Here is a 21782-nt window from a genome sequence, read left to right on the forward strand (position 1 = left end):
GTGCGCTGTGTCTGTTTGTATGTGTGTACGCGCGTCGCCTCTATCTCCGCTTGCGTTTCCTCCCTCCTCCTCCCCCCTCTTCCTGGCTTAATCGCGGAACCCGTTTTGTTTCCAGGGTTGCGGAAAGAACACCGTCTCTTGCTCATTTATACTGTATTGTCTCCTGTGAGCGCTGTGTTTACTTGGCCACGTGTTTTCGTAGTCCCCGGCTTATTCAACTGCACAGCACGGGCTGGCCTCAATTGCGGGAGCTCGCCTAAAGCGTCCACACACACAGCGAGGGGAGAGCGTTTATAAGTACAGTCGAAACTCGTTATAACGAAGCGGGTTATAACGAAATAATGGATATAACGAAGGAACGACGATTTTCCTTGGAAGCTCGTTCATCACTGGCTATAACGAAGCTACGGCTATAACCAAGTGATTGCCGGGCCACTTCAACTTCGTTATAACGAGGTTGAACCATATATCCGCTCTTTATTTGTCGTTCGCGGCACGTGGCGTTGTCGGACTTTGCTTGTCATTCGAGGTGCGGCAAGATTGCGCTGGAATCTTCGCGACCATTCGCACCAAATGTACGAGATTGTTGCGGGCCATGTTGCGGGCAAAGAGAGTTCGCGGTCTCGTGCTTAAATTGAGCGTGGCCGAGATCGATGGTCGTTTCTGATCTTCGAAGACCGCCTGTGCAGTGCGCTCTCTGCTATCGTCGTCGCCGAGTTCTGTTCTTTGCGGGCGCAGGTTCGCCCGGTAAAGAGTGTTCGAGTGCCACGACAGATCGCTCATCTGTTGACGAATTCGTTGCGGCAGCCACGTGACAGTGTGAACGCAAACAGAGCAGCGTTGTATAATAGACGAAGTGGCACAGTTGAAAGGAAAAGATTTAAAGAAATTGAGAGCACAACTGAGGATTAGAACTGGCGCCTTCCGCGTTCTGAGCGCTGTCCTGATCTGCGCTTTGCCACAGCGCCGATGTGCGTGTAATCTTGTTATTATCCACTGTTAAGATGTTCCTGCCTTTTATCACTGACTCTGCTGGTTGAACTAGGCGGACCCCGGGTAGGGCGTTTTCCGTGTGCTTGGTCGTGTTTTTCCTTCTTCGCTCGAGTGCTGCCTTCGTACGAGTCGCGCACCGGAGTGCGGGAAAACTGCCCCGTCTCAGTCGGCACTGGTGCCGCTGAAGGAATGCGCGTGTGCGTGGTATCACTGTGGTTAATCTCCGCTGACCTCTGAGGCACCGCCGCAGCCGTCATGTGACCTCGCTGCTGACAGTGTCTCACGGCGCGTTGCTGTGCCTGCTGTTTGAATTAGCAGTCTGCTAAAAGGCTGGCGCGTCTCCCAGCGCTACCTGCGCACCGGTTCCTTTGGGACTCGCTGCACCAATTCATTAGGAGAGCTAGGCATCTAGAACTTCATTTGCTTCTTCTTTTTTTCTGTTATTATGAAAAAAAGAAAACGTGTCGAGCGATCAACCGCCGCAACGTCACCCGTATATACCCTGGGAGCAAAGGCTGGTTTCATAGTAAGACCACCGCCAGAGGTTTGATCACTCATTGTCTGTATGGTACGTGCTGGGACCATATAACAAGCATGTATGTCTGGAAGTGAGCTTTTTTTTTTTTCGAGAAAGTGCCATCAGCGCAGTGAGAGAATCAAGACAGGCTAGTTTGGCTGCGGTCGAAAATGATTTCCCGCCTGTAATGAGCGGACGAGAGTAAACGCCGATGCACTATAGGAATGGCAAACTGACAGCGGAAAGTTGGGCTAGTTAGCGTCCTCGCTGCAACAGACATATTCATATTTACCGTGTGTTTAGCGTATGGTAGAATTAGATGTTCATGCACTATAAACCTCGCCACGAGTGGACAAAAACCTAGACTTGTTTGTGTGTGGCCAAAGCGTCAGTTCGTGTAAACGGGAAGTTCGAATTAAGCGAGTTCGATTTGACCGGGGAGGGGCATTGTGAAAGCGTTCCTCTCGGCCGCGTGAGCGGGCTAGCTCGGCCCCGCGGTTGGTCGTGCCGCTCTTGCGTACAAACACTCGGCTGCGCCTCACCCGGCGAGCTTCATGGCTCCCTCGTGGCACGATCGAGTTACATAAACGGGTTTCAAAAGGCTCTTAAACTGGGCATTCATCGCGGCACGGCTTCGGCTCCGCGCAGCGGCTTTCTCCTTCTGTTGCTTGTGCGTGTCTCGTCGGAGAGGGCGGGCGGCAGCCGTTTTGGTTAGTATGGTGACCCTTTTTAACCCTGCTTGAGTTATTTTTTCCCCTTCATAACCGGGCACCCCTTGTAACTGGGGCGCCGTGGCGACCCCCCCCCCCCCCCCCTCCTTTCTTACTCCGTCGTGCCTCCTTTACGTTAGTGTACGTGCGTGGTGTGTAGTGGTAGGAACGTGAGACTAGCTTTCCCTGTACAGCCTTACATGTGCGACGGCGCCCGGCGGGCGAGAGTCGAAGGGCGAGTAGTAACGCCGACGCGTGGTAGGAAAGAAATAATAAACGGCGCAGAAATGGCTAGCACGGGTGCGCGGAATGGCCAGACATTTTTTGCTACCCGGAGTGTCTCCGTACCAATTTGCGCCGCTAACGATCTTGAAAGTAGGTCACGCTAGGACACGCTCGAGTGATAACTTTTAAATCGCGCTGCAGGTCTGTATACGCAGGAATAACGTTTTTGATTTCGTGAATTGAATTCTGGGCAGTCTGAAAACAGGCCGCACAGTTTGTGTGGCATTTTAGAGTCTAAAATAGAAAAAAAAGGGGGGGGGGGCGCTTAGGCTCAGCCTTAAGGGTATGACGCGATGGCGTCAATGATTACCTTTCTTTCTTTCCTTCTTCCTTTATTTCTTTCTTTCTTTCTTTGTACCTCTTTTAATTACTCATACTAAATTAGCATACATCAGTAGGCATACTAGACGACGTGTTACACCACACGACATAAGTTCTGCCTTTAATAACAAAGTCGAACATTCCTCAGTGGCCTATAGGAGTAACGTGTCTGCCGCGCAACCCCAGTGGTCATGGGTTCGATTCCCAACCAGTTACCCCAGTTTTACTTTCAGCGGAGTTTATTTACTTTGCATCCTTATATACGTCATAATGACATTTCAGTCTTGCTACGACCTCGTAGTCGCAATTTATCTCGTCAGTTTTTGATCGTTTTCGTGCCACAGCTCAGTGTGTGAAGTCGCGAACCCCTCGACCAATCCGGAATCAGCGCGTCAATTTCGTTGCGCGGCTTTTTCCTCCCAACATCCGCTCTAATGCAGTCGCGATAATAGACACCTTTAGCATACCGTGTACCGCGTTATCGGAGTACCGGGAGCCCGTGCGCAGCCAGTGCGCATGCGCAAATCGCCTTGACGGCGCCAGATGGCGCCACGTACCCGGCAGCTGCGCGCGCGCCTGCAGCATCGGGACCAATCAGCGCGTGCTCACCGGCGGTGGTCGGGCTCGTTACCGTTACCGGAGTGCCGGGAGCCCGCCCACCGCCGCTGAACACGCGCTGATTGGTCCCGACGCTGCCGGGTACCTGGCGCCATCTGGCGCCGTCAAGGCGATTTGCGCATGCTCATTGGCTTCTCGCGGGCTCCTGCTATTCCGATACCGGTAACGGTAACACGGTACACGGTATGCTAAAGGTGTCTTATAAGATGGAGCGGAGGAAGTCCGCACGCAACACGCAATTATCGGAGAACACGGGATCGTTACGGCGTCGTTAGTCCGTGTACACCTCTCCTCTGGGTCTCACGCGGTCCAGGGGCTGACTGCAGATTGTTCTCCTTCCTTTGTCACACGGGAACTGGCCGCCCGACGTGTATTGTTTCAGCCTGTGAGGCCTCTTCTGCGCTTGACGTCGGGCCGTATCCAGCTGTCGGCTCCCATTTCTGGCCTTCGCTGTATTCTCCTAGCTGTGCCACGGTGGCTGCTATATAGATACACTGCAGGTTTGTTCGCATTTCAGCCACGCTTTGTTGGATGGGGACTGCGTATAGGGAGGTTATGTCGTCGCCGTCTGCAGCGGGCGATGTTAGGCCGCCAGTGACATGTCGCGTATGTGTGCGGAGGCTCGCCGTGTGTGGTGCTTTCTTGAACTCCGGAGGGTTTTCGAACGTTCCGAGTTGACTATCGCATTCTTTTTCTTGGAACTCACTGTCCTGTAGTTGCGACGAATAGTTAGTTGCTAGGCGAGTGCGAATAGTACTGTTTACAGACCGAATCGCATCAAGATTAGTCCAGCCTTTATGCTACCGAATCGAATATTTTTTGCGAATATTCGAATAACGAATCATCCTGCGAAATAGCATAGTATCTGTTAGGTGCTACGCAACAGAATGTCACTCTGAAGCCGGTCAAGCGGCAAAGCTGAAGCGTCTTTCAAGTTTATTTTTAGTCTGAAGTTATTAGTCGTAAGGAACAAAAGACGAGTCCTTTTTTTTTCCCCGCAGAAAGCGCAGAGCGAATGTCGACGGGCCTGCAGTTCGTGACTTCACGCGGCCAAGGTTGCCTGTAGAAATTACCCGGTTAAGGCAGAGAGTATCTGGCAAATTTGAAATTCATTTGCACTGAAACTAGACGCCACTGCACTGCAAAATTTAGTACAGAGGATCAGATCACTCCGGCGGAACTACAAAGTAAGAGTTTTGAGTGAAATGGGTGGACGTGAAACTAAAAAAGAACTCCGCTGGAGTTGCCCTTTGAGGAAGAAGCTGCGGATGGCGTAAAAGCTAGCCCGCCCTCTATTGTTCTGCTTACAATGGCTGTAAACGGCGCCGGGCTTGTTATGTGGTCGTGCATGGCCTCCCCTCCGTTTGCCCTGGGCATGGTTACGGCACACGTGAGCCACTTGTTAGCTGGGCGGATTGGATGGCACTCACCCTCCAAGAAGCGCGAAACGCGAGTGCACTGGATGAGGCGACGCGACATGCGCGCTTTTTTTTTTTTGTGGTTGTTGTTGTTCTTTGTTTCGCGATTCTTCTGACATGAGCGCCACCTGTGGCGGTATGGGTCACGGAGGAAAGATGTGGCACATCTCTGCTTAGGACACTTTGGGGTCGTGGGAAAATATCCTTAGGGAGGAAGTACAGTGTATAAGAAGTCTATGGACAGTCTGTTTCTATAATGGACGCGCCCGAAATCGATATCGACGCACGTAGCTTACTTGAGAAATCGGCCGGTGATGTCGTCACCTGTTTTTTTTTTCTTGCCCGTGCTGCGCGGATGTCATTCGCGCGCAGCCCGAGGTTCAAAGCAAGCCCTCCCCCCCCCCAAAAAAAAAAAATCGCTGGCGGTTTAGCAACTCCGTTTACAAATGTTTGGAGGATGGGCCAAACCCATTTTGGGGGTGTGCCAGGTCAGTTATGAATGTGCCTCAACTCAGTTTTCAAATATTCGGGGTTGGACCATCAAAATTTCAGGGGTGAGTCGAACCCATTTGGGGATGTGCCAGGTCGGTTCCCAACATGGATAAACTCAATCTTTATATTCCTGTGTTGGCCACCCAAATTTTGGGGGTGGGCCAAGCCCATGTTGGGGTTGTGCCAGGTCAATTATGAACATGGGTCAGCTCAATTTCCAAATTTTCGGGGGGGGGGGGGGGGAGGCAACGCCATTTTTGGAGGTAGGCAAATTCCATTTTGAGACTAGGTCAAGCCTGTCTATCACCCGAGCACACCCAGATCCACTGGTAGTCAAATTTGGCCAAGGTCATTCTGAGGGCAAATTTTGGATGTCCTAACCACATTTGGGACTTGCCTCATGTGCTATACCTTGTGTTTTGCGCCCTTGCCCTGCAGGGTCATCCTCAGAATTGAGCCCATTTTTGGAGGTAGGCAAATTCCATTTTGAGACTAGGTCAAGCCTGTCTATCACCCGAGCACACCCAGATCCACTGGTAGTCAAATTTGGCCAAGGTCATTTTGAGGGCAAATTTTGGATGTCCTAACCACATTTGGGACTTGCCTCATGTGCTATACCTTGTGTTTTGCGCCCTTGCCCTGCAGGGTCATCCTCAGAATTGAGCCCATTTTTGGAGGTAGGCAAATTCCATTTTGAGACTAGGTCAAGCCTGTCTTTCACCCGAGCACACCCAGATCCACTGGTAGTCAAATTTGGCCAAGGTCATTCTGAGGGCAAATTTTGGATGTCCTAACCACATTTGGGACTTGCCTCATGTGCTATACCTTGTGTTTTGCGCCCTTGCCCTGCAGGGTCATCCTCAGAATTGAGCCCATTTTTGGAGGTAGGCAAATTCCATTTTGAGACTAGGTCAAGCCTGTCTTTCACCCGAGCACACCCAGATCCACTGGTAGTCAAATTTGGCCAAGGTCATTCTGAGGGCAAATTTTGGATGTCCTAACCACATTTGGGACTTGCCTCATGTGCTATACCTTGTGTTTTGCGCCCTTGCCCTGCAGGGTCATCCTCAGAATTGAGCCCATTTTTGGAGGTAGGCAAATTCCATTTTGAGACTAGGTCAAGCCTGTCTTTCACCCGAGCACACCCAGATCCACTGGTAGTCAAATTTGGCCAAGGTCATTCTGAGGGCAAATTTTGGATGTCCTAACCACATTTGGGACTTGCCTCATGTGCTATACCTTGTGTTTTGCGCCCTTGCCCTGCAGGGTCATCCTCAGAATTGAGCCCATTTTTGGAGGTAGGCAAATTCCATTTTGAGACTAGGTCAAGCCTGTCTATCACCCGAGCACACCCAGATCCACTGGTAGTCAAATTTGGCCAAGGTCATTCTGAGGGCAAATTTTGGATGTCCTAACCACATTTGGGACTTGCCTCATGTGCTATACCTTGTGTTTTGCGCCCTTGCCCTGCAGGGTCATCCTCAGAATTGAGCCCATTTTTGGAGGTAGGCAAATTCCATTTTGAGACTAGGTCAAGCCTGTCTTTCACCCGAGCACACCCAGATCCACTGGTAGTCAAATTTGGCCAAGGTCATTCTGAGGGCAAATTTTGGATGTCCTAACCACATTTGGGACTTGCCTCATGTGCTATACCTTGTGTTTTGCGCCCTTGCCCTGCAGGGTCATCCTCAGAATTGAGCCCATTTTTGGAGGTAGGCAAATTCCATTTTGAGACTAGGTCAAGCCTGTCTTTCACCCGAGCACACCCAGATCCACTGGTAGTCAAATTTGGCCAAGGTCATTCTGAGGGCAAATTTTGGATGTCCTAACCACATTTGGGACTTGCCTCATGTGCTATACCTTGTGTTTTGCGCCCTTGCCCTGCAGGGTCATCCTCAGAATTGAGCCCATTTTTGGAGGTAGGCAAATTCCATTTTGAGACTAGGTCAAGCCTGTCTATCACCCGAGCACACCCAGATCCACTGGTAGTCAAATTTGGCCAAGGTCATTCTGAGGGCAAATTTTGGATGTCCTAACCACATTTGGGACTTGCCTCATGTGCTATACCTTGTGTTTTGCGCCCTTGCCCTGCAGGGTCATCCTCAGAATTGAGCCCATTTTTGGAGGTAGGCAAATTCCATTTTGAGACTAGGTCAAGCCTGTCTATCACCCGAGCACACCCAGATCCACTGGTAGTCAAATTTGGCCAAGGTCATTCTGAGGGCAAATTTTGGATGTCCTAACCACATTTGGGACTTGCCTCATGTGCTATACCTTGTGTTTTGCGCCCTTGCCCTGCAGGGTCATCCTCAGAATTGAGCCCATTTTTGGAGGTAGGCAAATTCCATTTTGAGACTAGGTCAAGCCTGTCTTTCACCCGAGCACACCCAGATCCACTGGTAGTCAAATTTGGCCAAGGTCATTCTGAGGGCAAATTTTGGATGTCCTAACCACATTTGGGACTTGCCTCATGTGCTATACCTTGTGTTTTGCGCCCTTGCCCTGCAGGGTCATCCTCAGAATTGAGCCCATTTTTGGAGGTAGGCAAATTCCATTTTGAGACTAGGTCAAGCCTGTCTTTCACCCGAGCACACCCAGATCCACTGGTAGTCAAATTTGGCCAAGGTCATTCTGAGGGCAAATTTTGGATGTCCTAACCACATTTGGGACTTGCCTCATGTGCTATACCTTGTGTTTTGCGCCCTTGCCCTGCAGGGTCATCCTCAGAATTGAGCTTTGCTTGGTTCATCGCCATGCATATACCCATTCCCTTACTGAGTCTGGCTGAGGCTTCATTTTCTTCGCAGTAGACATTGTCGAAAGCACTGGAGGTTGGCTAGAAGTACTTTCGCACTAAATGTGAACTAGCGTTGACAGCTTTGAAGGTTGTTGCTCTTTTTTTTTCTTTGTCAGGTGAATGTACTATCGCGCTCAATATGACTTGTAACTCGTGAGCGTGTGCCCCAGAGTTTTCGGAAGCATGGCGGGGCCCACAAGCGGCGCGCCTGAAAGCTAGGTGGAAAGGATTCTGCTGTTCCAGCATCCAGGTGCATTCCCCGCGTCGTCTGCTCAACAAAATCTGGGCTCGTTAATTCTCACAGGCGCCGGCGTATCTAGCCTTGCACAGGCGTGGTTTCAAATCATCAAAACCGCTGCTCTAGTCATACTGTGATTGAAGCGTGATTTGGGCCACGGTTTTATCGGGCATGACAGGTGAAAGCGAAAGGATTGAAACAAAATCAACTGTGACATGCGCCTCGCATTCGTTACGCAAGTGCAGGCGATGCGATAATGCCACGGTACTGCCAAGACCAGACGGCACTTGGGAGAAGACTGAGTGGTAGAACAGCAACATTCTTTCCGTTTCGTTTTCAATCGCTTCGCTTGTCGGCTCCACCATGCTTCCGGGGAGCACTCCGGCCGCGCTGCTTGAGGTTGCAAGTCGTATTGAGCGTGATAGTACGTTGCATGTGCTGCATCCTTCTTTTCTGGCTCCGGCAACCGTCACAACAGCTGTCGATTTGAGTCTCATAATTCACCACGTATGCCTTGTCCTCTTGGAGTAGCGGCACATCCACTGTGTGGTTGCACTTTTTCTGTGCTGATAAATCATGTGAATGTGGGCATACTTTTAGTGAAAATAGTTTTACACGGAGACTCGCGAAATTGAAACTTCTCATGTTTGACTAATTGCGGGAGAGCTCCGGCGGAGCACAGCCGGGACCCAGCTTCATGCGCGTGCGCACTTGCTGCCTGCTACAAATGGGCGGTTGCTTCTTGAAAGCAGTGCGCAGTGCCACACTGCATGGCAATCAGTGCAGCCTGGCCAGCGCAGTTAACCGTCCTTGACACCCAGCTTCTTTCATTTTTTTGCTCACGTCGAAAATATTCCTGGCGGCATGCGTTCTCACACTAGCAGAATTGTCTTATTGTTTCTTTCTCCGCGGCGCCCCTGATGACATCGCCTTCGTGCTCCTTAGGGCGCGTTCTAAACGCGGTAAGCTGTGCTTTTGTTTTTGGTCGCATGTTGTAATCGGCTTGCTGCTGCGCCTTCTAACATTGCCCTACACCCCCCCCCCCCCCCTCCCTTTTCCATCTCCCGTGTATTGTGACGTTGTAAATGCGTGGGTTGGCTTTTAATAACCGGCGGGGAAAAAAAGTTGTGGATGAATAATATTTTTTAAATGGTGCTGTCATGAAGGCCTAGTTGTGGGAGAGTGGCAGTAGGGACAAGATTAGTATTGTTGACTGCAGTTCTTTTCTTTGTGTTGCTCGTGTGCAGTTATTCTGCGGAAACAAGGGATATAGTTGCTTGCCAGTACGCCCGTGTGTGTATGCGTGTGTGTATGCGTGTGTGCGTGCGCGCGTGCGTGCGTGTGTGCATGCGTGCGCGCGCGCTTTCTTCGTATCGTTAATGTTTGGTGCTCTTGCATGCTTCTTATATGCTGAGCTGGATCTCCCAGCAGTAGTGGTTAGGGCAGTTTTCTGAACGAGCCTGTCTTTACCCACTTTTTGCAGCCGCGACTGGCGGTGCTCGCCCCTGTGTAGCGCGACCGGAGTCCGCGAGGTGGCGTGCCGCGGTGGCGTGGCCGCTAGGGGGCAGCAGCAGCAACAGCAGCAGCAGCCATGGAGGCTGCGCTGAACGGCACTGCCAACGGGCCGTCGGCGGTGGTGCCGGGCGGCCAGGGCGGCGGCGTTCCTTCGGCCAAGGCGTACGACTACCTGCTCAAGTTCCTGCTGGTCGGCGACAGCGACGTGGGCAAGGGCGAAATCCTCGGCGGACTTGAGGATGGTGCCCTCGAGTCTCCCTTCAGGTGAGCCACACTGGGCCACTGAGTCGAGTTTACCAAGCCCATCTCTGGGTAGTAATGATGTGTTGCACTGAAGTCGAAGCGCCTGTTATGCAGGTCACTAGGCATTTGATGAAAAGTTGTGTGCTTACCTAATCGCCCTTATTACAGCCTGCTCCAGTGTGCACTGTGGATGGCCATGCCTGTGAGATCTAGGGCGATGCGTCAATACCATATGTCAGGTTTAGGGTGTGGTGTCAATGTAAAGTGACAGTGTGATTTTATGCAATGTGCAGTGAGTACAATATTCGAAATACAGTGTCAGGATTAGTATGCAATGGAAGCTACAAAAGTAGTGAACTGCAAATATTTGCAGCAAGGAGGCAGTGAGAGCTCAGAGATGTTTCCGGCGGTTATTTCACCTTTATAGTTAAATGTAGTTAAATGTGCTGGCACTACTTCTTCAGTTTGAAATTAAAGACCTTTGTGTCATAGCTAGTGGATGATGCATGTTTTTTTCTACATCCCTTTTTATTTATTGCTAAGTAAGTGGCCTTGTATTGCTTCACCTGATAGTGAATCAGACAACCTTAAAGACTGTTTTTCATGGCCTGGTTAATATTGTATCGTGGTGTGGCGTGCAGTGCCCCTGGTGGCTTTGCCTCGTATCGGACGACTACGGTGCTGCTGGACGGCAAGCGAGTGCGGCTGCACCTGTGGGACACGTCGGGCCAGGGCCGCTTCTCGACGATCATCCGGTCGTACTCTCGTGGCGCCCAGGGGATCCTCCTTGTGTATGACATCACCAACCGGTGGTCTTTCGATGGCCTGGGACGCTGGCTCCAAGAGGTGGAACGCCACGCACCTGGGGTCTCCAAGGTGAGAGAGAGAGAGGCCGTATTCATAACTTGGAGGTCGATGATTTAAAGCGACTAATGAACAGGCTAAGAAATCAGATTAGGAAAGCTCAGCAATGAAAACGATAATCTTGAGAGACGAAGAGTAAACTTGCATTAATGGCGACGAGAAAATCAAGAGAGAGAGAAAAAAAAATAAAACAATCTGTCCAGGACACTTAATGCACTGAACAGATTACTAGTACTCTGTAAACAGAGGGAATTTTAAAGGAAGGAAGCAAAGACAGGGCTCATTGAAAATTGCATGAAATGATGAGGCGGATAAATGGCCTACAAAACCATGCCATAAATTTCATTTTACAAGCTTGCAGCGTCGTAATAGTAATTAAGTCATTGGAAAGGTAACATCCTGATAATTTATGGGGCATAGCAGAACTCTTGAATGGAATTCCTTTGTGTGACTGCAGAAGTGTTCAGGGCTTTGCTCTTGGTAGCGTCGCTTTGGTTTATGACGGTTTTGTGCAGAAGGCAAGAAGCACATTTGTTCTCCAGAGGTGTCCTTCTCTGCTTGAATGTACTTTTTCTTGCTGAAAATTGGTCTATAAATGGGACTTGAAGATGCATTAGTTTGGGACATTCGCCTGAATCTTGCATGCGTGCACTGGCTGCCTAAGAGGCCTCGTGCTCACATGGCCCTGGGGTACTTGCACCCGTTCGGAGCACTTATGTTTTGGTACTATGGGCTCAGACTTGTGTAGGCCCAGTCTGTACTGAAGTATTCGTTAGCTGGGAGCTGCATTGAAGAAGTGTGTGGCTGTGAAAGCATAAGCTACAACAGACTTAGTTATAGGCAGTGCCACAGGAGCGCACTAGTGTATAATTAGTTGCGAGGATAAACGCAGGAGGGCACTAGGTGCAGGGCGATGCGGGAAGTTACCTGCAAGATGGAAGGGCAGGAGAATGAAGGCTTTCATAGCCGGAGCATGATGGTCTATTTATTCTTTTAAAGGAAGAGAAGATGTTTCAAATTTTTAGCCTGAGCACCATATAAGAGCTAAAATTCACTTGGTTCCATGGCAGGTTTGGTCATTGGGCTCACTTATGTATTGCAGTTTCTCCATATAGTGTCATTGTGGGAGAGAATGTAGGTGCGCATTAGCGGCTCTAGTCATTGCAGTGCAATTTGGTAATCATCAAGACTGCCATCCTCTCAGGTTCTCCTGGGCAACCGACTTCACTTGGCCTTCAACCGCGAGGTGGGCCGTCAGGAGGCGGCTGAGTACGCCCACAAGCACGGCATGGCCTTCTTTGAGGTACGTTGTGTGTGTGTCGCAATGTGACAGTTTCTTGGTTGCAGATGGATGGGATCTGACTATGAAACTAAACGGGAGAAATGGGGCCATGTTCCTGTTTCTCTTGCTCATTTATGGGATCACTCTGAATACAAGATGTCGTTGTCCCTGTTTCTGAGCACCTTGCATGTTTAAGCTTGCTATGGACCATCCAGCCTAATTGTGCATCGTTCATCAGTCGGCACTAGTACACGCTTACAGTGTCAGCTTTTGTAGCCAGACCCTTCCTCCATGAAATTGCGATCATTGTCCATGATTTGATGCTTTCACAAGGCAGGTGATATGACCAATTGTTATCAGTCACATGACCCCCTACACTGATGCTTGCGTGAAGGTTATGGGGATGCCCCTTCAGGTTTTTTGAATTGACGTTGGAATTGGAATTGGTGCTAGAATGGGTGCTTTGATCTCCCCAGGTGAGCCCGCTGTGCGACTTCAATGTGACCGAGTCCTTTGTGGAGCTGTCCCGCATGGCTCTGCGCCGCAACGGCATGAAGCACCTGTGGCGCTCGAACCGAGGTGAGTGCATTCTTTCCTTTCCGGGTGTGTGTGTAAGGCAGCAGAGCAGAAATCGGGCTGTGCAAGATGTAAGTGTGTACCATTCAGTTCGGGGAAGGTGGTGTTGCTTGTTTGATTCGATTTGATCACTGCTCAATTCATGAATATAGAGGATATTCAGTCATGTGAATACTAGATATTCTATTAACTTGCTCTTTGATATATATTGAAGTATCTGTCAGAAGTATCCATCTCAGTTCCTGCCTGTCTTGGTCTCTCTGCAGTGCTCTCACTGCAGGAGCTGTGTTGCCGGTCCATCGTGAGCTGCACCAGCTCGCACCGCATCGAGCAGCTGCCGCTGCCAACGCCCCTCAAGTCGTGCCTCAAGTCGTACTTCATGAGCTCGCCCTTTGCGGAGGGGCCGGGGGGCCTGTCCCTGGTGGCCCCACACCACCCTGTGGGGGTTCGTGGGGCCGAGCTGCGGCTGGCAGGCCGCAAGCATCGCCGCCACTCTTCTTCGGCCATGGCCGGTTTGCATTGCCGCAAGAGCTGCTGCATCTCATAGCCCACCAAGGTGCGTGCGCTGTTGTTGACACCCTGAGCTAGCTAGAGCCAAGCAGGAGCCAGGACTTGGTGGTGGCTGACGTAAGAACAGTGAATAAGGAAAATGGGCTCAGGTGGAGGTTCTGTTTGTGAGATTATCAAGACATGTTGTGGGGTTGAAAATCGGGGAGATAAATCCGTATTCCCCCGTTTAACCGCGGCTGACATAGTTCAAAGCCGCGTGGACCCCACCCCGTGGTCGCAAGCGCTACCGAGCGCACGCCGACCACGGCGGGCCGTGCTCTGCAGGAACAAAGGAACGACACAAGGCATTTATTGCTATAACAACAATAACGCCAGCTAGCAACAAAATACACTGAGGAATCTAGGATAATAATTTTTTTCAACAGCGCATGCTACACAAGGACACAAGACGAGGAAACACACACACGAGCGCTGTGTCCTCGTCTGTTGAAAAAAATTATTATGAATAACCAACTAGCCCGTGAGCTCACCCTGTTCGAATCTAGGATGTCCGACTCACCAGCACGGTTACGAGCGAACGTTCGCCCACGGTAGGGCAGAGGGAAAACTCCGATGTCGGACGGGACGGGCTTGGCGGGAGCAAGTTCCGACCAAGAGGCGCCCGTCGACGAAGAGCGGAGCCGCCAGCGAAACGTCCGCGAGCTTCCCGGTCCCAGGGAGAAGAGAGCAAGCCTTCCCCCGTGCGCGAGCGGCAAAACACGCCATCCGTGGCACTGCTGTCGCTGCGACGTGAGCGCCCTCCCCTGTTAGTTAAAAGTAACCCCACTAAAGGGAGTGCGTTGCGGGGAAGCTAACCACAGGGAACTATTGAGTTGAGGGAAAGCGAACGCAGGGGACGAAGGCGTCCCCACATCGTAGACTACAGGCAGCACGGCAAAACTGCCCACGCAGTGCCGCCGCTGCCGTGCTGCGAACGTTAGCCCGTTTCTTTCCTTCCTCAGTGGCCTGCGCCACCTTTTTTCTACGTTCATAGCCAGGTTGAAGTTTTTTTTTTTTTTCCCGTGCTTGTCGCGCGCTTCACCTCATGGCCTTAGTGCCTTTGAAAAGTTGGCTTCTCTTCGTGCTCTCGAGCTTGGTGGTGAAGCCATCTCAAAAAAAAAAAAAAGCACAGTTTTATTGTTTTCAGTATCCATTTCCGTCCGAATGTTGGCCTCGCGATCCTAGACTTTGCGCGTGCCGCGATGTCATCATTCCACAGGAAATACGTAGCCACGGTCAGGCGCTCTTTACTATAGCTGTTTCTTGTAAAAAATCTTTATTATAAATGAAAAAAAGTGTACAGTCGTCTGTGGAAGGTGAAACGGGGGGGGGGGGGGGCGGGGGGGGGGAGAAAAAAATTGACAATGATGATGATGATGGCTACAGCCTCGGGCGCCATCCATGTACGGTTTTTGGAAGCTCTAGTGCGCGTGCTTGGCCTCCGCGATCGAGCGCACCGTTGTTCGCAGCCGGAGCCGATCGCGGAGGCCACGACGCGTGCATTTAGAAGGCTATTCCCGCCTGGGTCATGGAAAGTTCGGGTGCGGCCCTTACACGGATTTATTTTTTTTTAAACATTTCCTTCGGGAAAACGGGGTGCGGCCCATACACGGGTGCGGCCTTTACACGCGTTTATACGGTATGTGCAGAGTACATGCGTATAATTTGTATCAAGCGAGAATTTTATGAAACAGTTGCCTCCTCCTCAACGTACAGTCGTTGAGTGCTGATGCTAGCAGGAAGCAAAGAAAATTGAATGTATGAAAATTATGTACAATCAGCAGCAAAAGTTTGCAGGTTGAAGGTGTGTGCCAAAAATTTTGTTTCGGCTCCTTCACACAGGACAGTTATCTGAAATGTCTGCATGTGTTAGGGGACTCGCATGCTCTGTCCACTGTTATTCATTACCAGGCAACTGGGCTGTGTGACAGCGGCGCAGTAAATTTGTTCCCAGGTATATACACCGTGTACACTGTTAGTGTTGACTGCACCCCATAATTACGACTCCCTTTAAAGGGACACTGAGGAGAGCACTATTAATATTTTTTTTATAGTAAAATCCGATAGTTCGGCATGTCATGGCTTTGTTGCCACTTGGCCGGCAGCGAAAGATGCATTTATTTCTAAGAAGTTTGGATTCGAAGTTGAAAAAGTTTTTCCCGCCTCTCTGATTCAAACTTGGGATTCTCCTATGACGACACAGGACTAAGTGACGTGAAACATGACGTGCGCATGACGTACCGCAGACTCCGTGATTTCTGGCGGCCAGCAGTGCGGCCTAGCAGCAGCAGAAAAGAAAGCTACCGCCGGCCGCACGTTGAAGGCATCTATCGGCTATTGCGGCCGCCGCTACAGTCGCTTCGATTACGTTTGCACTGGCGTTTTGCCAGCGTTACGATGGATCTCGTTCTCGAAGTCGTCAACGAAATTCTCGCAAACAGACACCTTTAGCATACCGTGTACCTTGTTACCGTTAGCGGAATACCGGGAGCCCGCCTACCGCCGGAAAACAGGCGCTCATTGGTCCCGATGCTTCAGGAGCGCGCGTAGCTGCCGGGCACGTGGCGCCATCTGGCGACGTCAAGGAGATTTGCGCATGCATTGGCTGCGCCTCAGTGATTTGTGGCTTCTTGGGTCCTAGAGTTGCTAGAACCATTGGTTCTAGCAACACTGTTTTGTCCTATGATCTCATCACGCTTGTACTTGCGAGTTTGGCCTGTGGCGGCGATACCTGTATTTTGGTTCTTGCTCTTTTCTACGTTACAAGAGCTTTGTTGTTAGTATGAGTGGCGTTTTTGTAATCAGGAGCTGGTATTCTGTCAATACAAGCCAACTTCAATTTCTCCTCAGTGTCCCTTTAAGCCCATTGCACAGGACTGCTCTTTTTCGTTCCAGGTGTTCTTTGTGACCTGACGTCTATCGTGCAACAAGCGTTGGGAGAAAGCTGACAGGTCAACAGCGCGCCTGTGTTGTGGTGACCTCTGAAACTCTCCTTTGAGAAACCTCCCTTGCAGATGCGAACTTTTGTGACAAGTGCATCTTGCACAGAGAGACGGACTTCGACATTGGGCGCGGTATGCTCAGAAGAAGCAAGTGTTAACTCGAACACTGGGCCATTTTGTGGAAGTGGCCTGCCGGCAAAAAAATGGGCTCTGGTTCCCATCACCTCTGGTTGTCAAGTCTCAACGTGCCTGCTTTGAGAAGAAGCCTTGTATGTAGTGTAAATAGTTTGTGTCACTTGAAGGCAGTGACACGTGTGGTGTGTGTGCTGTGTTTGTGCTGTTGTTTTGTGATTCAGATGAATGTGTAGTGTTACTGTATAGACAGGATACGAAGGCGACACATTTGGGTTGTCGTAACTGTGCTGCCGTGACTTCTTGCGCGCTGGAAGTTGTCACTTAGGCTGTGTTCTGGCTTCAGCCCTACCTTGGCCAGATCTTATTTTCTTGCTTTGTTTGTTTTTTTCCCTAACTGCAGTCAAAACATACGAGCTTATTTAAGATGCTTGCAGAACACAAGCGAATAAAATGTTATATTCTGAATGTTAAATTAACACGAGGCTTTGTGTGTGTGTTGCATTAATAGAGACAAGTTGTTTATCAACTTTTTTTTTTATACCAGGAAGGGGCTTTTGACAAGAATTGCTTGCTTTTTGACAGAACATCATGTAGACATGATGATGGATGCTAAAGAGAGTACATGATAATGAAGAGATAACACATTGTGAGATATTTATTCGTTCACTATATTAACAGGAGAAAAAGTTAGGAACAAGCCCTTTCTAGAGACTGCACGGTATTGATGCCTGCAACAATTTTTGCAAGTGTGATGTGCTGTGTCAAAAGGAATTTCAGACACACAAAGATGAAAAGATTGTTACCTTTGAAGCAGATTCTGTTCATTGGTTGCCACTTAGTTCAAGGCATAACATGGGATTTGAAGTGGACGCATCTTGGGCTAGTCATTGCATGTTGTTCTCAACATGCTTTTTTTTTTGTTCGGAAGATGTGCTGCATATCGAGGCATTTTAATACGTAAAGTTAGTGGGGCACAGCTTTCATTTGTTAGATTGAGCTATAAGCTTATAGCATTGCTATGGTAACCAATGTGGGGTATAAATCTCTCTTGTTTACTTAATGGTCCCTTGTTTCAAGAATAGCTCTTAACAGGTTAGGAGGAATGTGACTTGCGTGCATTTTGTTTGGTGAATTGAATGAACGTAATTGAGCAACAAAATGCTCCAAGAAGCAATACCATCTTAAAGCGCCGACTGTGGTGTGAGTCTCATAATTTTCCATTTTTATGATGCAGCTGATTCCAGTGCACTGCTGTGAGTGCACTGTCTGCCATATGAGGGACACTTTTTGAGCTGTAGTCAAGTGTCTAGTTGTGTTGTGAACTTGATGAAATTGCTGTTGTAACTAATGTGTGTGCGTGTGTGCATGTCCAGTGTATTAGAACTGACTAGGTCGTTTATGTATTGCTCTCGATTTCGTGCGACATAACCTCGGCTTGTACATAAAATGATTGTCATCTGTGAGAGCTGTTGTGGATACGTGTCTGACCGAGCGAGTCAGCTGACCTGGGCGCTGCTTAAGTGAAGAGAGTAGCGTGAAACATGCAAGGCAAGAATAAAGCATTGATTTCACCTTGCATGGTGTCCTTCAAGTTTACTCAGATTCCAGCACACAGCTTCAATGTAGGGCAGTGGGCAAGTTTTGTCATTTTTGTTTTGGTAGGGTATTGGATGAAATTTCAGCTGCGGTGGCCGCGTTTCGTTTGAGGCAACATGGGAAAGGTTCCAGTGTTGTGTGATGTCAGTACCAGTTAAAGGGGCTGCGAAACACTGCCTGGGGGAATACCGGCTATACTTCAGGTGGGTTCTTTATGTGACACAGATGCTGACTTAAAAAGAATTACAGGAATCGATGCACAGGAACGGGAGTTATTCGGTGAAGAAATTTCAAAATACAAGCAAACAAAATGCTGCCCTCAACTCGATTTTGGCGGGGCTTCCCACTGCTATTTCGCTCTCCCAATGACTGCACCTGGCGCAACCAATCAAAACAGCCCGCCAGAGCACGTCGCGGAAGTTTGTACTCCATGGTTGCCTGCTCTCTGTAACTCATTCTTGCTGAGACTGGCAGCGTTGTTTCCATGCCAGAGCGCCCCTGGTGGTGTATTTTTATTTTACTTGCTTTGCAGGGCTTTTATCTAAGACAAGCAAGTTGTTTTTGTTGATCTAATATAAAACGCAGACAGGTGACAAAATGTGTCTCTATTCACACAATTTGCAGTATATTTACTGTTTGTCCGGTCATCAAGCTCGCGCCAGGTGATGTCATATCCGCTGCTAAAAACCCGCCACTGTGTGGCGACACCATCAGAGCCATGAAGTTGTTTTTGGGAGGACATTAAAATATTAAAAAATGGAATGTACGCGGTATTACCGACGCTAATAGCACCATTATAACTCACTGTATGCAATCAACAGGCAAAAAAGTTAACTAAGATTGTGTTTCTGGGCCCCTTTTAAGGGATCCCAGGTGGTCAAAGTTGAGGAGCTGTTGAGGTGTCCAATGAGAAGTGACATTTAATAAACCAAGTCACGATTAGCTGAGGTGCCTCAGTAGTAATGGTTGTTGCTGTAAAATTGAGTTACTACTTATTTATTTAATTAATGACGTTGCACCTGACAAAGGTTCATGCCTTCTTATAGGAAGTGCTAAAAAAGGGGAATTAATATTCAGTGGAATACAGTTCATCTGAAATAGTTAACATCTTGCACATAATTGTTGGCTGTCACGGCGACATGGTTATAAATGCAATAAGGCGCATTCACGATTCAATATTCAGCCACGGCGGCAGCATTTCAACAGATGCAAAATGCAAAAGGGGCCCTGCGAATGCTGAAGCTGTCTGTGAATGCTCATCATCATCATCAGCCTGACTAGGCCCACTGCAGGGCAAAGGCCTCTCCCATGTCTCCAATTAACCCTGCCCTGTGCCAGCTGCGGCCACTGTATCCCCTCAATCTTTGTAAATCCCATCCGCCCACCTAACTCTCCGCTGCCTCCTTTCTACCCCTTTAACAGCTGCCGTTAGGAACAAATTGGACACTGCTGATGATAGATGGCCTTCAAAGGAGGACACTTCGTGGGGCCCTAACAGAATGCAGCAGCTCTGTTGGCACACTTGTGCACAATGCTTAGCAGCACCTACCCTTTGTGTACAATGGATTCACACTGTAGGAGGATATAAGAAATGATACGCAGTAGCGAAGGCGCGATATAATAAAGATGAAACAGAAGCACAGTTTTTTTGTCAAGCGTTAACCCATCTCATGAGCCAGCATTCGTGCCCTGCTTGACCGACTATAAGCTTGTGCTGCGGCGGAACGAAAAAAATTGGCTCAGGTTCAACCCGGCTGAACATAGCAGACGAGCGAAAGCAAAGCCGTCAGTATTTATAGCGAAGAATGCTGTGACATAATTGCTACGTCATCGCATGACGTCACATCAGGCGGTGGGAATCTCAGTTGTAAAGGTCAAGTGACCACTGGTCATCGGTCACGTGGTTGCTTGTCATTAGCGGTGACCATTAGCTACAGTGCTGCCAACCCTAGGGAATTTGGACGTCATTTAGGGAAAAGGGATTTTTTGTATGATCTAGGGAAATTTCATTTGCTCGCAGAATTTTTTTTTTTCTCCCTCAAATTGTGAAGACAGAGCAAGCTTTTCGTTATTTTTTCTCTACAACTGACGGAGGCCCGCACAACACCGCCGCGCGCTCGAGTAAAGCCTGTTTCACATGCAAGTGAAAAAGCTTTGTTGCTGCGGCGCAAAAGCTTTTTAGAGCCATCGCGGCGGCTCCAGCAGTCAGAGCGGCGGTTCCAACAAGATAAAAAATTTTCGCCGCGCTCTGCTGCTCAGTTTTCAGTCGCTTGCATGCATGCGAACCAGCCTTTACACGGACGTAGTCGGACCTGTATGGTCCCTGACGTGGCCAGTGGCACTTCTGGCATGCGACCACCTTCCCTCAACACGCGCGCCCCCTTCCTCGCGCTGTATTTGGAGCTCGCTGCACGACGTGAAATTCCTATTTAGTAAGCATATCTGCATGTTTATTTTGATAATTGGGAAAGAACAAGGGTGGCATTTCTTTGATAAAAGAGCGCCGGGTTGGAAATCTTAGGTAGTCTAACTAGGGGAACAATACCCCCGCCGCGATGGCTCGGTGGTTATGGCACTCGGCTGCTGACCCGAAAGACGAGGCTTCAATCCCGGCCTCGGCGGTCGAATTTCAATGAAGGAGAAATTCTAGAGGCCCATGCACTGTGCGATATGAGTGCACGTCTGAGAACCCCAGGTGGTCAAAATTTCCGGAGCCCTCCACTACGGCGTCCCTCATAGCCTGAGTGGCTTTGGGACGTTAAACCCCATAAACCAAACCAATCAAACGGTTACGTCAGCCACCTAGAGAAATCGCAGCTAATGAACAAGCAGCTTTTATGTCGCAGTTTCTGTACACTCCTCAAGCAACCTCTACGCATTTTGTACGTCGTATCCTTCGGCTGAAGTCTAAACCGACACAACATGAGGGAAAAAAAATTCAGTTAATTCGACATGCCGATGCATGTTTACTAATGTCTTGCGTACAGTGAAAAAAAAAACATACACGATATAGAGCGTTTAATTTGCAATTTCCAAAGAGCGCTACGCTTTATCTTGTAGCTTCATTTAGAGGTTCATTTCAGATCCTTCATTTCAAATTTACAGCTAATTTGCTTACCAACGTCTGGTAATAGGGTAGCTTCATGATAAAACGTGCTACTGAACATAAATATACTTTTTTTTTCACAATTGAACTCTATTTCTTGTATCTAGAGAAATCTAGGGATTTTTTGTTTACAAATTTGGGGAGAAGGTGGCTCTGGAGGTTGGCAGCACTGATTAGCTATGACCACGCCTTGTATACGCATATCATGGTTATGCGCAGCAAGACACATGGTCATACATTGTTAGTCTTTGACCTTGGTCGGGCTTCAAGGCCGAACGCGCAAAGCCAGGCGAAACTGAGTTGCACCTAGAGTCGTAGAGCTTTCGCTCTGAAAGCGACAGCTAAATCGAATTCAGACGCCGTAGGGAAGCCAGACGATACAGCTATTTATATTCAGATTTACATATCTAAAAGCACCACAAGCGAGGTCGTCATGTGATATCAGCACCTTCCGCGGGGTGGCAGGTGGTGTACAGAAGGCTGCTCGGCCTTGTGACGTCACCACGGACGCGGATTATGTAGCCCAGGTTCGCATTCCGCATTCACGGATTGCGACGGCCAGTGGAGTCTTTCCAGAGTCGTGCC

At 49.3% G+C, this 21782-nt stretch overlaps 1 protein-coding gene across 1 annotated transcript in view; it reads left to right on the forward strand.

The window, feature by feature from the left end:
• LOC149348993 (ras-related protein Rab-40B-like) overlaps positions 1-18071 on the forward strand; it is a 49626-nt gene extending 31555 nt beyond the window's left edge. Inside the window, exons 2-7 of the mRNA XM_089541088.1 lie at positions 9873-10168; positions 10789-11023; positions 12216-12314; positions 12770-12872; positions 13136-13425; positions 16314-18071. Coding sequence (XP_089397214.1) covers positions 9981-10168; positions 10789-11023; positions 12216-12314; positions 12770-12872; positions 13136-13416 — 906 coding nt within the window. The 5' untranslated portion in view covers positions 9873-9980 and the 3' untranslated portion in view covers positions 13417-13425; positions 16314-18071. The remainder of the gene's footprint in view (positions 1-9872; positions 10169-10788; positions 11024-12215; positions 12315-12769; positions 12873-13135; positions 13426-16313) is intronic.
• The last annotated feature ends 3711 nt before the right edge of the window (positions 18072-21782 follow it).

This window comes from Amblyomma mixtum, chromosome 4, assembly GCF_055824585.1.
Source record: "Amblyomma mixtum isolate Tamu chromosome 4, ASM5582458v1, whole genome shotgun sequence".
Lineage (NCBI taxonomy): Eukaryota > Metazoa > Arthropoda > Arachnida > Ixodida > Ixodidae > Amblyomma > Amblyomma mixtum.